This window comes from Ascidia mentula, chromosome 1 (genome assembly GCF_947561715.1).
Source record: "Ascidia mentula chromosome 1, kaAscMent1.1, whole genome shotgun sequence".
Classification (NCBI taxonomy): domain Eukaryota; kingdom Metazoa; phylum Chordata; class Ascidiacea; order Phlebobranchia; family Ascidiidae; genus Ascidia; species Ascidia mentula.
In genome coordinates, this window is record NC_138566.1 from 11235390 (window position 1) to 11252701 (window position 17312).

Consider the following 17312-nt stretch of genomic DNA (forward strand, 5'->3'; position numbering starts at 1 on the left):
TCTTTATTCTAATTGGGAAGGCTTGCACGCTCAATATAATGAGGCGAAAAAACAATTTACACTTAATATTATATTCCTGGGACTCCTAAAGGATTGATTCATGAAGAAGATTCGCCGATCACCGACCTGCACAGGCTGATTCCTGTGGTCATGTTTGACATTTTCTCTAGTTCATATTTTGACATAAGAAAAGACTTTTGAGTCATGTATATTGGGGTATTTTAACGATTTTGTTTTCTGTAGAGAGTAGTATAGTTACTGTTGGCCCGACAAGTTCCCATGGGGCCACATTCTGTTGATAGGCCTATTATTAAAATCGCTAATATTAAAAAACAGATATATTTACACAAAAACTGAAAAAAAATATCTGGCTTGCTTAACAGGCAGAATGTAGTTTGTCTCTGGTTGTAAACTGATTAACATAGAACCTTTAAAAATGCGTTGGATTTCAATCAAATAGAGATCATCCATCCGAATAGATTTGGGCATTTCCCTGTTTTATCACAATTTTTTCGAATTCGTTGCAGCTAACTAAAAGTGGCGGGAAAGGAAACCTTACAAGTTCGTCATTCCAAAAATAAATTGCTTAATTAAAAGGGAGAATAGTGAATGTGGGCTTTAAGGAGCATTGGTCCTCTTGATTTTACATTTGACATTTTCAGGTTGTATTTTAAGGTAGGCTAATGCACAAAAATGTTTATTAAAAGCGTTACTATCGATGGTTTCAAGTCTTACGCTCAACGCACAGTAATTACGGGATTCGATCCACTCTTTAATGCCATAACTGGATTAAATGGAAGTGGAAAATCTAATATTCTGGATGCAATTTGTTTCTTACTTGGAATCACAAATTTGTCGCAAGTAAGAATTTACACATTTTTTTTGGCTGTAACTACTGTAGATTGATATGCGGACAATTGGAAAAAGAATATGTTTTTCCACCTTTCCAAAATAAATAAATACTTCCAGTTATTTGCCACAGAAAATGTTGCTTCTGTAATAAGCCATACCAAATTGGAAAGTTTGTTTTTCGCGTTGAAGATTTTTTTTCAGCGATCGTTAATTGCGCGGAAGATCGCAACGTTTTTTCGTATGTTAATGCATTAGCTGATTAATATTTCGCAGATTATCGATAAATATTTTTCGAAATTTTTTTCAGTCGGAAAACCATATAGATGTAAAGTTAACATTCTTAGCCAACCTTTCTGCTGAACAGTGCTAATGCATTCATGAATGCCATACTGTATGTGGTAAACAAGATAAATTTTCTATTTCAATATCACTAACATAGAAAAACTGCGGGCATATATATGTCATAAAATTTCTTTCCGAACCTCTTAAAGTTTGGAAATATTGTAGGTAAGTTTGTCACAATGAAAACAAGTATACTGCAGCTGGCTTAAAAATTCTTAATTCCATTTAAAATGAATACTGCAAATTGAAAGTTTTTTTGTTGAGAAATCCTCAAACCTTGACAAGTGTTTGTAACTATGGAATGGAACACAATGTATTTTATAAAGTGAACAAGTGCACACATTTCAAAAAACACGGATTTATTTTTAGTTGTGTTATGTAAGCCACACCAAAATAGACTTTTTGATGGAGTTGTTATCTATTAGATGTACTGTTGATGATTGTTATTAAAAAATTTTTTACAAAGCATTGCAATTTTGCACAAGGTTTAGATCAGACATAGACAACATGTGGCCCAAATGACCCCTGTCCCCCAAATGGTAAAATGTACTCCCCAGTTGAATAACAGTTGACCATGTCTTGGTGAACGAACCAAGTACTTGTTTGGAGTCAAAAATTTTATACAAAGCTGTTGTTTTTTCTTGATGTACTGTAAATTTCAACATATGTATCTTTTGATCTTGAAGTTGGTCTTCGTGTTTCTTCAAACATGACTAAACAAAAGTAAATATATTTGTGGAGTTTTTTACATTATTAGTGCAAATATTTTACCGGTTTCATATGTCACATTCGCAAACATTTTGGGGTGTTGTCTGTTAATGTCATTGTCAGGAAGCACATCTTCCGTCATTCCATTTTTCAAAGAGATTTCTTCCCTTTCTGAATCTGTTTCAAGGTGTGGGCTAATGGCCACAGGTTCTTCAGCTAATCTCCACGACCTCTCCTGTCTATTCAAAATAAATATTTTAACATCAATATCCTGTTTTAATTGCACATCTTTGTCAGTTCTATGACAACATATTACCTTTTTCTTTTAACTGACAAAAATACTGCTATGACCACAACCACAAGAGCCAAAAATGCAAGCGGGAGAATAATTTGCAAAGTTGGATCACTGGTTTGTTGCTGAGGAGGAATAAGTGGATTGGAAGAAGTTAGTGCATTAGTCAGGATTGTTACTGTTTGCATGCTTTCAACCAAACTCGTTGGGCTTCTTTCTTCAGAAGTTGTTGTCAGTGAAGCTCTCTCGTAGTGTGATGTTGCCAACAATGATGTTGTTGTCGTCTCTAAAGTCAGTAAATTATGTTTTTCTATGTCTTTATGGTTATGGTTTTTAAGTAAAAACTTATTCTTGCATGCCTTTGTGCATACTGCTTTGGTTTTACTGAGTTGAACATACAAACTACAATAAAAAAATTACTGCTTGCAAGCATTTCTAAGTGTATGATGTTGTGTTAGCATTACAGGTTTGTAATCTTTATTCCTGTAAGACACAAAACTTCTGGCAACAGATTATGTTCTGTGTATTTAATCCCATATTTTTTTCAATTTTGTCGGCCCAAGTACACTACTAAACCAACATTATTTAATAGTCTGACTAAATGAGGTCAGACTGTAATTTACAACAACATAATATAGTCCACTAACAAGGTTTACTTGTAATTTGCTAAATATGATCAGAGTTACATACATTTAAATGAACTAAATTTGTATGATAAAAAACTTAGCCTTACCAGTAACATGGCTTCTGTTTCTTTGACAAATGTATCCTAAAGAATCATCAATGCAGACTGTACTGAGCCATTTATACCCTCCACTTGGCCAAAGAGATGAGCATGTTTCACCAGCGTTGCGTGTTTCATTTTCTGTCAGCCAATTAGAAAAGTTTAATGGTACACCACCAAGCCATTGCCAATGTCCAGTACTCTGTGTGGCACCAATCCAGAACTTCATGTTATTGGTTGTTGTTGTATTGAGAACAACCTCTTCAATAAACGTCTGTATACTGTGTGACAAAATTGTTGCAAGTGTTCCTCCTAAATTACTACATTGTTTCAATGCATCAGCCTGGTCAAGTATTTGTGTCTCATTCACATAATACTCAACACCTGTCGAAGATTCTGTAGTCCAAAGTTGATCCATGCTGTATCAATTTACACTTGTCCTTTAATGAAACACTATTGCACTGTAAAGGGTTTAGCAATCTCTGATGTGTAGATGTATCTACATTACCTCTGTTGTCATTAGTCATACTCCATTGAATCACTTTTGTATTATTCAGACTGCCCCATCCTGTTGGCTAATATGGCTGCTGTGTGTCTATTAAGTGTGCCATACGCGGTTGACGTTCATGCACGTGAATGAATTGTCTACAAGTTTACTTATTTATATCCATAGGTAAGAGCAACCAATCTTCAAGATCTTGTGTACAAAAATGGACAAGCTGGCATCACCAAAGCTGCCGTATCGATTACTTTTGACAACAGCGATAAAGAACAAAGTCCTATGGGAATGGAAGCACACAATGAGATCACAGTAATTTGCTATTTTTTCCAACTTTTCTCAATCAAAGGTTTTGTTTTGTTTTCGGCAGATTACACGCCAAATTGTGATTGGTGGAAGAAATAAGTATCTTATAAATGGTGTTAACGCACAAAATTCAAGAGTATCTGATTTGTTTCGTTCAGTTGGGCTTAATGTCAACAATCCACATTTCCTTATCATGCAAGGTCGTGTGACGAAGGTATGATGCTATACAATTGTTTGGTTAAAGTGGCCACAATCATGTAGTTATCTTATGAACAAACTTTGAATATGATTGCTTAGGCTAAGTAAACTTAGGCATACATTTATGTTTCTGATTTTATTTGAAATCAATCAAAGGTAATGAACATGAAGCCACCGGAAATTCTTTCCATGATAGAAGAAGCCACTGGCACGAGTATGTATGAATCAAAAAAAGATTCTGCACAGAAGATGATTGAGAAAAAAGAAAACAAGCTTGCACAAATTAATCAGGTAATAGGAGGTTGGATAACAAAGAAATGCTAAGTTTGTGAAAGAGCTTGTTTTCACTAGATTTTGTACAGTTTTTTGGATTACATGAGTGTTGTTTCTAGTTATACAGCTGATACATATACTTAACAGCTTCTTTGTAACATATTTATCCAGACTTTAAACGAAGAAATTACTCCCACCTTACAAAAATTGCGGGATGAGAGATCATCATATCTCGAATATCAGAAAGTGCAAAGAGAGGTCGAGAGGTTACGTCGCCTGCTTATTGCTTATCACTTCATGATGGCTGACAACACGGCCAACAATGCATCAGGAGATCTTGATGATTTAAAAGCAGAAAAAGAACAAATGGGAAAGCAAGTAAGTTGAATACTTGGATTATAGGGTTGCCAATTTTTTTTCAGTGTGACAATTTACCCCTTAACGTACTGTATTGTTTCTCACACTGTTGTCGAAATTAGTTTCATGCTACAGCAACTCAAATTAATGGATGAAATTTTTCTTTGTTTTTTTTTCCCAGATAAAAAACTTGCAAGAAAAGTTTGAGGAAATGACAAAGGAAATTCAGAACCTGGAAAGTTCCCTCGACAATGTATGACTTTTTTCATAGTTCAATTTAAATTCATGTTAAAAATATTGTTATATCCTTTCATGTAGGAAGCCGGAGTTCGACTGAAAGAACTTGAAAAACTGTTGGGAGACAGTGAAAAATCTGAGGCAAAATCCCAAAGCGATTTGACAAACCAAAGAAACAATGTCAATGCAGAAAAAAAGAAGTTAAAAAACTTGCAGAAAAGTAAATCTGAGGTACTTGCAGTTTTACTTGCGTTGTGGTGGTTAATCATAAACATGCATAATGTTTGAATTCCAGTCAAACAACATTTAAAGATCGCAACAGTCAAAGACTTAACATGAGTAACACACTTACTTAGCACACAAAAGTCCCCCCCCCCCCCCCCGAAAAAAAAACTTGTCTGACGCTAAACTGTTTCAGGCTCCTAAAAGACAAAGATCAAAAAGTTGTATTGAAACCATGTGTGAACTTGACACCCAACATTTAATACTGTAATGTCTTACAAAACAAACATGATTGAAGTATTATTATTCAAATTTGAAATGATAGCTCAGTGTGGAAAAAAATTGGCGATATGGCAACCCATAATTGTCGATTTCTTTGGTTTCCTCCGGACAATATCATATTTCTCACGATAAATTTTTATGTACACGTCGCACTGATCAAACGTTTTGTTTTCATTCAGTGTGAAACTACAAACACCGCCAAAAACAAAAGACTTTCTCAGTTGGAGGAAAAATACAACAGAGCGGAAAAGGAACGCCAGGATCACGCTGATGCTTACACTGACGCACAAAACCACTTTCAGGTATCAATTAAACCTGAATATCTTCAAAGCATTATTAGAAACTTTGGTTTGTTGTCAAAGGCGGTGTCGACCGGATTGGCGAAGGCTGACGACGGAGTGGAGGCATCTTGGAAATCGCAATTGCTCAAAGTTAAAAAGGAAATCAGCGAGTTTGAAAGCGCATTGAAAAAGGTGACAATCTTGTGAACGAAATACGCATCAGTTCGATTTTGCATAGTACTGACGTGTGGGGCAAAAGTAACTTATAAATCGTTTTTTTTTGCGTTATAATTCGGAGCTGTGCGCTTGTAAAAGTGGGTCCACGGGCTTTACATTATTTTTGTATCTAATTTAATTTCTCGAGCCATTTGACCTTTTATCTCAATGTTTGTTCAATCTATATTATGTAGTATGGTGCTTTTAGACGGACATGCGATTGAAACACGCAAACAAGGAACTGAAGCCAAAACGATCTCAGCTGAAAAACACTGAGTCATTGTACAAACGTGACGAAGCTGTTTTGAAGAAGGCGCACGGAGTTTATCAGGAGAACAATAAGAAACTGGATAAACTCGGTTACGAAGGTTTGTTGCATTAACATTGATCAACAAGTTCGGTTGATTTGGCAGGGCGACGTGTTGCTTCGCCACAAAGCCAACACTTTCGTCATATTATTTTTTGCAGGTGAATCCAGGAAATTCTGTTAAAAGTCCAACTTACGATATGATGATTTTGTTGTGTTACAGCAGTCACTTGCGTTTGTGTAACACAACTAAATTCTTGCTGTTGTCTGTTTTTAAATCCCCTTCTTGTTTAGCTTACGTTTGTAATCTTTGCTTACAGAAGGTAGAAAGGAACAACTGATGCAGGAAAAACGCAACTTGAGTCGAACGATTTCAAACCTCCGTCACCAATCACAAGATCTCTACAACAAATTCCCTCAACTCAGATTCGAATACAGGTGATTTGTCTTCAAACGTTTTTCCTCTTTACCAAAATACCCGAAAGAAAAACTGAGTTGTTTGTACAGAGACCCGGAAAAAAATTGGGATAGGAGCAGAGTAAAGGGGTTGGTTGCAGAATTAGTCAACATCAAAGAAGTTTCGACCGCTACAGGTTTAAAGAACAAATTATAGAATACAAGCAAATTGTTTATCCCGAAACTTTTTTAAAAATTTATATCTAGAATTCGGTATTTTAGCTTGCAAAAATATAATTTAATTTGGTTGTAGCGTTGGAAGTTGTAGCTGGAGGAAGGTTGTACAACATTGTTGTCGACACTCACGATACCGGAGGTAAAATCTTACAGTATGGCCAACTGAAGCGGAGATACACAATTATTCCAATCAACAAAGTGGCGGCACGTTCACTTGATAAACGGGTAAATCAGTGTGGTTATCAAAATAAACCATATGTAAACAATAAACCAGTTCGTTTTAATTACGATATTTTCGGCTTAACTTGTTTCATCCCAACTGAATTATGTGCTTACGTTACATATTGGTTTTAAACGATAAAAAGGTTTTGCAGTTACGATTACTGATATTTTTTAATCACCATAGTTGTTTGTATGTATGGTGTAGGTTGTACAACGCGCCAAATCGATCGTGGGAGCCGAAAATGTGGACTTGGCTCTTTCTCTTGTCGGCTCACAACAGGAAGTGGAGAAGGCAATGGAATTTGTGTTCGGTACAACCCTGGTATGCGACTCCATGCAAAATGCCAACAAGGTAGTGTGTGCAGTAAATTCAACTTGTATTTATTTTGTTCAAAAAGTGAAAATAAACTATTTTTTCTAAGTTGTGCGCTGCAGTAGCCACCACTATTATGTAATGGGCAGAAAATACTTGCAATGTAACCTTGGAGCTAACACTGAACTGTGGTAACTCTGTGTGTTGCACTTCGAAATCAGGTTGCATTCGACCCTAATGTAAAAGCAAGGACTGTGACTTTGGCTGGTGAGTTGTACGATCCGTCTGGAACTCTTACTGGGGGAGCGAGGCCACAGACGAGCCCAGTACTTGCCGAACTACAGAAACTTAAATCTTCGCGTCAGGAATTAAAAACTAAAGAGGTTTGTGTTTTCTTGTTGAAACAAAATGCAATCACGCGTATTATTTTTGTTTCAGACAAAAATCTGAATCGTAACTATTTTGCGCATATTTGATTTCTCCGAATTTTGCTTAACAAACTCTGAACAAATTTAAATATATATGAAAGCTGTAAATTATTTGCCTCAGAACGAATATGCTGCGATCGAAAAGGAAATAATCAGAGTAAATGAACTTGCCGAAAAATATCTGGAGTTGAGAAACCAGATGTCGCTGAAGGAAAGGGAGATTGAAGATTTGCAGGCAAGGTTGGATGATGGTTCGCATGGAAGGTTGTTGGCTGAAGTCAAATCACTCGAATCTACTGTTGGTGAGTGGTTTGTGTGTTATTTTTCAAATCTTCACTACGAACGTAAAATTCGTCCGAGAATCTTATTGAAAGGAACTTCCTGCTCATTTTTTTAGCTTGGAACGAAAACCTAAAGAATTTCTGTTACAACTTGAAAGTTTAGAGAAAACCAGCTTATGTTGTTAGGTGGCGACCAACGATTCTGTCCTTACTCCTTACATGCCAATATCCAATACTCGCAGAGAGTGGCCGACAAATCCGCAGCATTTTTTTTCTTTAACAAGAAACAAGGATCTTAAGTTCGCTTTATAAAGGCATCTTCAGCCTCTGTCCTATTTAAATAGAATATTTTTTTTCATTTTTTGAGTATTTCTGGATTTTTTGAAAGTTCGGTTTGTATTTTCTGTACAGATATCCATCATATAGGGATTATGGGTTGTCAACGTTATAATGACATCATGTTATCGCTTGTGCAGCCGAATGCAACCAGCTGCTGAATTCATCAAAGGAAACCCTCGATAATCTCCACAAGAGATCGAAGGAACTGCAGAGAAAGATTGAGAACGCACCGGCCGAACGCGAGAGGGAACTGAACAAAGCTGAGGCGGATATGAAAACCGCCGCTAAAATGGCTGAAAAATCCCAGGTTGCCGCCGAAACAATAAAAGAGGTAAAACCGACATATTTGTTTATTTCGGGCAACTACTTGCTTGTCATAATATAAGTCAAACATGCGCAAACTTGTCGGACAATTTTGCTGGCGGCCATCGGAAGATGCGAGTAAACAATGGACAGAAGTGTTTGCATTACACTTTAAGTACCGACCATTTACAATATTTATACGTGCATTAAATTACATTTAAATGTAGTAAGAACACTGAACTGAACAATAAGACAGAAATTATTTCAAAATATGGCTGGTAAGTTTATAAGACTAAGCGGCCGGATTATCAGTTAAGTGACGTCGTTGTCATAAAGTTAACCACATCACCATATGATGAAAGAAACAAATGATATTTTATTTCTGTTGTTGTGGTTAATTTACGAACAGAAATAATACACAAGCATATTTGTCTAAAAAATACTAACAACATAACATATTTATATTCGTATTATTTATCATCATTTAGCATTAAACAAGAAGAATCTTTTCGGAGAGCTGCAGACATGGTGTGTAAACGCACTGTTTCGGCCTGTAAGGTCTCATCATTGCAGCTGTTGACAGTGCCACTGTGCTAGCTTGTACGCTAGCGGGCACACTAATTTCCACTTTGTGGTACCTTTCGGTCAACGTCGATCCGTTGGGTACCCTATACTGAGTACCAAACAACAGATACGAACCACTGTAAAGAAAATCACAATCTCTTCATTAATGTTTTTAATTTTCAGGAGCTGAGCACATTGAGTTTAGAAATGCAAGAACTTTCACAAGAATCTTCGGAATATGACGTGCAGATAAATAATGCTGAGCAGTCGATTTCACAAGCACAGGAACAATATTTGGCTGCTAAGGAAAAGGTCGACGCGGCAATGGTAGGTTTTCATCTGATATAATAAAATAATTGCACTGGTGTACTTACTTTAACATACTGATTAGAAATTCTACTAACAACAAACCTAGATGCATTTTTTCCAGTTTAAAACAGTACTTAAATTCTTGGAAAACCTAAGTAGGTTGTTGCTAATAACGCCCATTTGCGTTCAAGTTGAAGAAGGTCAATGACACATATAGGTATTTCGTACTGGGTCATGAACGCGAACTAAGTTTTTTGCCTTCTCAATTTAGATTGGTGGTATATTCTGTTTACAGGAGTTGGTGAAAACATGTAGAGCTAACTTGAAAAAGCATCGGGAACACATTCAGATTGTTAACCGGGATATTCAAAAACGAACAAAGGCAAAAGCCGGTGCTCACCAGGAGATTCTTCAGTGGACGAGGAAAAACCAAGAGCAGGAAGCGGCAATCGAAAAACACATCCAGGAGAGTCGAGATGCATCGAACAAGGTACAACATGTTGTGCTTTTTGATCAATTACAACTTCTTTTACAAATGCCGGTTTACCAAACTACTAATTTGTGAAACAAGTCGAGTGAGATATATGGTATAGTGTGTTGTGTATCAACGTATTCTGTCCGAATGTAAACCTAAACAATAGCGCTATATAACTGTTTGTTGGCTTTGAAGTTAGTGCTATTTTTAATCAAGGCTTTTCACAAATTACAAATGCTGGCTGCCTGTATGATATTTGTACCTGTAATGTGTTTTGAAACAAGTATTTCCAATTAACACTAACCGGATTGTGGCAAGAACAAATCTGTCTGTTTTTTAATTTTTGATCCTGAATTCCTACTTGACGTGGACAGGTAACAGACATGTTGGAGGAACACGATTGGATTAAGAACGATCGAGTCCAGTTTGGTAAATCAGGTTCCGCTTACGATTTCACCGCGAATCCGCCGAAAGAGGCGTCCAGGAGGTTGGAAAAGATGCAGGAAACGCAGGAACGATTGAGTCGGTCGGTTAATATGCGGGCGATGAGTCTTCTCGGAAAAGCAGAAGAAAAGGTTTGGATGTGATTTGTAAATAAAGATTTTGTTTTAACGAATAGGCACTTGGTGACGTAATAATATCTATTTTGTGTATGGGTAAACTACATTGGAATTTCTGCAATACAGAAATAAAACCGACTAAAGCTATGTACTGTTGGATTTATTTTTCGTTTAGTATAATGAACTGGTGAAGAAAAAGAAGATTGTTGAAAACGACAAGGCAAAAATTCATCGAACCATAGAGGAGCTTGACCAAATGAAAAACGAAGCTGTAACCAAAGCTTACATCCAAGTAACTTCATTTATGGTTGAAAGCATACAACGTTTTGTGTAACATTTTTTTGATATGTTGAAAAGGTGAACAAGAACTTTAGCCAGATTTTCTCAGCATTGCTTCCCGGTGCTACAGCTAAACTCGCGCCACCGGAGGGCGGTAGTGTGCTTGCTGGGTTGGAATTTCACGTTGGGTTCGGTGACGTTTGGAAAACCAATTTAAATGAATTGAGTGGCGGTCAAAGGTATTCTATCATGCAACTCAATTAAAATGCTCAAAAATTTAAAAATTATTCATATGTGTTGAATTCTGGGTTTTTTTGTGTCATTTGTCTGTCATTGACCCATTTTTTTAGAAATGTCACAAAAAATAAAAGCCATTTCGGACACAATGTCCCAAAGGAAATTGGCTGGTAGATTATTCAAGTTGCTTACATTTATGCGAACGAAAGTATTATGCCGTAAATGACCCAAACAATTTGAAAATGTCATAAATTTTTGCTGGCATTTCGGTCATTTGACAGAAACTTTTTCGTGAAAAAAAAAACCCAGGTTGAATTTACCAAAATTATTTGCAACATCGACACACCCCAGGGCCGGTTTCACACAACCAATTGAGGTTTTTACCGTCCCTTCATCTTAATCCAAACTGGTTCATTTATTGTGTTTAACTGTTCCGTTTTCTACTTTATCGGATAATGATGAAAATAAACTGAATTGAATTATTGTTCGTGCGCACTCGATAAATTTAGTGCAACTTTAATTGATTTGTTGTAGATCTTTGGTGGCGCTTTCTCTGATTTTGGCGATGCTTTTGCTTAAACCAGCACCAATCTACATACTGGATGAGGTGGACGCTGCACTGGATTTGTCGCACACACAAAACATTGGAGGAATGCTGAGAGAGCATTTCAAACACTCCCAGGTAGGAAATATGATGTTAGGAGGTTATAAATACATACATTACTGTTGTATTTATATGCGGTTTGAATATCACGTGACGCGCCACACAATAAATCTTTGTACATAATTAAAAAATCGGGTTCCCAGTGTTTATTGTTGAACTGCACTTGGTTCGTCAAAATCTCCGTGAAACAAGTTGTTGTTTGCTTGTTGGCAACAGAACATGTACTCTCGACTCTGCATGTTGAAAACACTGCATATTTGCAAAGCCTATTTGGGTGGCTGTTATGTTACCATGTTTAATAAGTATATGTCAATAGTATTGGTAAAGTGATTGACTTTGATATCAGGATTCTGCAGGACTTCCGCCCATATATTTATGACGGTTCTACAATTTCACGTGTTTAGTAGTAAAGCAATATTTTTTGGTTTCGTGCGTGTCGTTGCGATACAGAATTTAATCTTGGTTTTTATATTTTAGTTTATCGTGGTGTCACTCAAAGACGGAATGTTTAACAATGCCAACGTTCTTTACCGCACCAAGTTTGTGGATGGAGTTTCCACAGTAAACCGCTACGCACAGTCGAACACAACTACCCGAAATCCACTAACGAGCTTGCCACTTTCAACTTCTGCCACCACCAACCAACAGAGGACACGCAAACGCGCCCAAGTGTAAATCACTAAACCTAATCTTTTCCCACGTTGTATCTTGTAATAAAATTCATTCACCAGAAAATGTTGGTTTTTCGGGAGTGAAGTGTGGTCAGTGGATGTGATAAGGCAAAATCAAGTAATTTTGTTTATCAAAATAGCCAATAGCAGCTCAGTAAATTTGATTTTATTATACTTTCCTAAACGCGCAACTGGTGACAGTTTTTCCTTGCCGTCCACCAAACGAAAAAGTAGGCGCATGAAGTTCCTCAACAAAAGTTAAATTTGAAAAATGAGAACGCAATTCCGCACCAGTCCAGTTGCAAGAGGTTATTAAAAACAGGCCATCCTTAGCCAACAAACCATCAAGCTGTTTTATGTAAAGTCGTCGCTTTTCGCATGCATTGTCCGGATATAAGCTGATTGCGTCATACGTCCCTTTGTCCAAACATATGGTGAAGGTGCATTTTGCAACATTATCTGGTACAACTTCGCCATTGTTTACCACTTTGTACTGATTATTGCCTTTGTCGTATGTCACCGTTTGATTGGTTATATCAACTTCCAACCATACAGCGTTGCTGTCTAATCCTTCCTGCTTAAAAATCTCTTGTGCCAACAACAGGGCATCTAAACCACATTATACAAGTCAAGATGAAGAATTAGTTGGACTTTTAAATACACACTCACTTGCACAATAATCAATCCCAACCAAGTTTGTGTAACCACACTCAGCTAAGGCAAGCAGTAATAATCCATTTCCACATCCTAAGTCAATAATTGCGGAGTCCTTCGGCACTGGCTGTTTTTCGACCCATCTGACCTTTCAAAACACTTAATATTTTTGAACAGGAGTTAACAAATGTGTGTGAATAGAATACCATGCGTTGGGTGGCAGCAGAACCAAACCACTCTTCACCTGGATCATTGATGTTATTGAATTGGTGCAATTCATTATCATAGGCACTTTTCCAGTAATCAAAAGTACCCAACACAGAAGAATTAAGTTCAGTTTCACTGTTCATGTTTACACATCTGTATCACAAATTGAATGGTGCAATTTTAGGCAGAATAAAACATTCACAATTCAATGAAACTGTCAATGACAAATTGTAAAATGTTTCACAGTCAATAAATAATAAAATAATTAAATTTCATTTCAGATACACATTAAGGCAAAGCTATAAACGACACAGAATTTAAAACAACACAAAAGTATTTACAACATGACCAGTAAAATAACAACCAAAACATATTTTGCAACACATGAAGAGTAAGTTCAGTTTTAGGTAGAAACACAAGTTTGACAAGGATCTCCACTTTTAAACATATAGTAAACATTGACAAGAGGAAACATAATGAGGGCCCCTGTCATGGAACCAGCCTGAACTGTTCCACCATACCACACCAAAGATTTATTATGACCCATCTTCCGAAATATTTGAGCAATCGAAACTTTCACATAAGATGCACAACCAACAAACAAAATTTGGCACAATACCTGCAAAAACAACCAACAATAATAATGGTGAAAAAAAATACTAATAAATAAAACTTACCATTACAACTGCACCTATTGATTCATTTACCAAAACTGGACAAGGGCTCTCCACAGCAAGGAACAACAAATAGCTTGCAAAGCCTGATAAATTATCACAAAATGTAGGTACAAACAAAACAGTGAATATTATTTTATGAAACAAAATAACCAACCAGCAGATAGCGTTGCCATAATTCCAATCCCAATATATGAGCTCATAGGCAAAAAGAAGGCTATGAAACATGCAAACGGGTTTGCCATGTTTCCCAATGACGTAGCAAGGTGATAGGGAACTTCACCATAAGGTAAAGAAGAATAAGATGATACTGATGGCAGAATACCATTAGACAATGAATTGACAAGAAAGATTATCAGTAGAAGATATGTGTACTGCTTTGGTGTCAATTTCTGGCGCTGATTTCCAACTAAATGTGAGGAACTACTGTTATTATCATTGCCAGTAGATGGGTCCACAATTTTGGTTTCCTTGTTGTCTGATAAACTGCTACTTGAGTCTTCCAATTCAATGCCTTGGTAGAATCCTGTTCCTTCCCCATCTGGAACTTCAGATCTTGTCCCCCTTTTGTATTGATCATCTTGGGAAGAAACATATAATGCTTTTGCTAATGGAAGGTGGTTTAGTAAAATAAATGATACTGAGCACAGGGCCATCATTATGCACAACAAGCCGAAGAATACGGACTCCGAAAACCTAAATAAATAATATATTTTAAATCAATATTAATGATAGCAACATTAACAACACACCTTGGATCAGTGTATCTCACTTCAATTTTGTACTGTGTGGTGTTGGTTGTTGTGTTAATAAAAGACACATTAACACATTGGGAATTTCCAGTTCCCTGTGCCAATGCAAATATACTGGGAAACAAACCACTAAGGCCTTCACCAAAAAAATATGATGTGAGAAACACTCCAGGAAATATTGTCATAAATGGCAGAAAAGTAACTGAGGAGGAGCAGTCCACAAATGCTAACACAAACCTAAACAATAACTTGCTTTTAGTATCCACATATTACACATAAAACAAAAAAAATGTACATACTTACCACAATGCAAACAGGGCAACACTATGGTAGCTTCCACCAATATACACAGTAGTATTCCAGAAAAAGCACAACAGCATACAAGCTAATGTTCCCAAAGTCACAATACTATAGATCATAGCATTTTGATTATAATATTTTGAAAAAAACAGCTGGAAAAATAACCTGGTTTACTAATACTGAAAGAACTTTGTACGGCAAATACCTCAATAACTTACTTGCATAATAGTAACAATTATGGGACCAAGGTTTCCGACTTGTGAAATAATTGTGAGGTAAGCTGGGAGACCCCATGACTCAGGGGCCTGGTTCACAATTGCTGGTAATTCAACCCAAACACCATTGACAGCAATCCATGCACCAGCTCCAAAGACAACAACCAAAACATGAACCAAAAATTTTTCACTGGTTAAGATCATTCTGTTGGTTAATTGTGCTTGCACTGTTTCCTAACACAAAGCAAAAGGTGTTCAAGTTTTGCAAGAATTACATCATAGTTCTAATGCAACCAAAGTAATTTCTTTAATAGTCAACATGCTAAAACAACAATGAGATCCAACAAAAAAGTGATTTTATCAATCTTTGACTAACACCAGCAGTCGCACATTGCGTTTATGTTACATCACGCAAACAAATCTACTTCTTTCCGCCGCTGCGATGCGCCAGACTGGCAGAATGATTTTGTTGTTTACTTTTTGCGGTGATCGCGCAGGGCTGGTTCTGCCCGCCAGAGTGTACTAGAGATAGACGATAGTATATAACTTACATCTTAGAGACTCCAGTTTGGCGTTAGACGTTAAAGTGCATGTGACACGGAAAAAAAATGCTAATAATTTAACTGGGAAATGGTCATAACTTTAAAACACTGTTGGCGAAAAAGGGCTTATTCGTAGGAATGGAACCATTGTAAAAGTAGTTTAGTATTGCATTAAACAGTGGACAACAAGTGAACAAGTGCAACAAACGGATTTTGATGTTAATTTGAGCTGCAGACAGATGGCCGCTGTTTCGACCTATTATGTCTTATTTAGTTGTGTAATAACAAACACTTACTGGGACAGGAAGTTCTTGTTGTTACAGCATTTATGATCGCTAACGTGATACATTTTGAGACTTTTGAAAACACGACAGAGACAAACCGTCAATTTAGCATTGTCGTTTTGTCCACTCACAGCAAAAGATCGAAGTAGTTTAATTGAATTTTGAGGCTGGCAAAGACCGCCGAGAAAAAACGACTAAATTAGCTGATTATGCAACACAACACTGTTATTCTGTTATAGTAGGCCTACTACTTTTTGTCCGACAGTAGCGTTTGCCTCATAAATGGTTTATTTAATTCGCCACAATTAACCACGAATGTATTTTTTGCAATATAGTTGTAACTAGAAATGTTGGAATCATCAAATTAAAGTCAACACAAAGGTGAGGTTAAAGTTATGACATCGCACCCAAAATGACGTCATGTAATGTCACTGAGCAAGAAACAGACAATCCCCGTCTTATCGAAGTACAGAGTAATGTCGTTGCTGCTATACCTTTGCTCTTCCGATAATCAAGGACAAATAAGCCTTTGGTTTATGATGTCACAGTGACATATTTTTGTGTCATGTAAAACCTCGTTCCTGACCTTGGGTAACGTAATCTGTGGATTCTCCTACGTTTCAAACTATTCGATATCTGCAGTATAAGGCGCCTTCTCCTATGTAAACAATGCATTTTTCGACGCGAGCGCCTTATGAGATGTCAATTTCGCCACAGCAAAAAAAGGTCTACGATTTTTGGATCGTTTTCTACATTTTTTAGTTGATGTAGAACCGAAAAACTTTGGATATATGTTTGTTGTAGATGTACCTTTAGTTTTACGCAAAGTTGCTATGACCGTGTCATATGCACTTTAAACGCTTTCAACAACATTAACGATCAGTTGCGTGGTATTATTTTGTTTTAGTAAATTCGTTATTACTTGGATTAAATGCTTTTGTAATCATATAGTTATGTTTTGCACAAAGTGATCATTATAGTTTTTTAGCAATATTGATCAATTTTACCAGGATAATACACTTTAAATTTGTGGTTGTGTAGGAAAGGCGGCTTCTCATGAGTCAAATTAATATTTTGCTTAAATTCGGTTTTCATCGTTGCTTTCAAATATTTTACATTACACCCAGACTTGCTGGGACCCTCTTGCTCGCCATCTTGTCTGCATTTTATCTAAGAATGAGCACTACCTCTTCCTGGTTTCCTTTGTGGTGCAATCGCAGCATTATCTCTTGTTTCTGTCTCGTCCTTGACATTGCCTTGTTGTGAATCTTTTCACCAGCGACTAAGAAAAGGGGGATTAACTTGGACTT

General features: G+C 36.7%; 4 protein-coding genes across 4 annotated transcripts; 1 reads left to right on the forward strand and 3 right to left on the reverse strand.

Moving 5' to 3' along the window:
- Positions 1-669: 669 nt before the first annotated feature.
- LOC145910903 (structural maintenance of chromosomes protein 2-like) lies at positions 670-12447 on the forward strand. Its single transcript, XM_082998122.1, has 24 exons — positions 670-861; positions 3592-3729; positions 3788-3937; positions 4078-4212; positions 4366-4572; positions 4733-4804; positions 4870-5019; positions 5472-5594; positions 5655-5765; positions 5998-6157; positions 6417-6534; positions 6604-6689; positions 6806-6954; positions 7157-7303; positions 7486-7647; positions 7814-7994; positions 8450-8643; positions 9363-9506; positions 9784-9978; positions 10338-10538; positions 10699-10815; positions 10881-11041; positions 11574-11721; positions 12181-12447. Exons 1-24 carry the CDS (start codon positions 694-696, stop codon positions 12376-12378), a joined length of 3615 nt encoding a protein of 1204 aa, XP_082854248.1. The 5' UTR covers positions 670-693; the 3' UTR covers positions 12379-12447.
- Positions 1813-3336, reverse strand: LOC145913117 (uncharacterized). Its single transcript, XM_083000659.1, has 4 exons — positions 2928-3336; positions 2219-2480; positions 1966-2141; positions 1813-1907 (listed from the first exon to the last, which is right to left on the reverse strand). Exons 1-4 carry the CDS (start codon positions 3334-3336, stop codon positions 1813-1815), a joined length of 942 nt encoding a protein of 313 aa, XP_082856785.1.
- On the reverse strand, positions 12395-13383 carry LOC145910922 (EEF1A lysine methyltransferase 2-like). The gene is made up of 3 exons (XM_082998145.1): positions 13235-13383; positions 13044-13176; positions 12395-12983 (listed from the first exon to the last, which is right to left on the reverse strand). Exons 1-3 carry the CDS (start codon positions 13376-13378, stop codon positions 12544-12546), a joined length of 717 nt encoding a protein of 238 aa, XP_082854271.1. The 5' UTR covers positions 13379-13383; the 3' UTR covers positions 12395-12543.
- Positions 13384-13635: 252 nt separating this feature from the next.
- On the reverse strand, positions 13636-15406 carry LOC145910912 (solute carrier family 52, riboflavin transporter, member 3-A-like). The gene is made up of 6 exons (XM_082998133.1): positions 15180-15406; positions 14965-15113; positions 14662-14898; positions 14067-14605; positions 13913-13995; positions 13636-13854 (listed from the first exon to the last, which is right to left on the reverse strand). The coding sequence occupies exons 1-6, from the start codon at positions 15378-15380 to the stop codon at positions 13639-13641; spliced, it is 1425 nt and encodes a 474-aa protein (XP_082854259.1). The 5' UTR covers positions 15381-15406; the 3' UTR covers positions 13636-13638.
- Positions 15407-17312: the final 1906 nt, after the last annotated feature.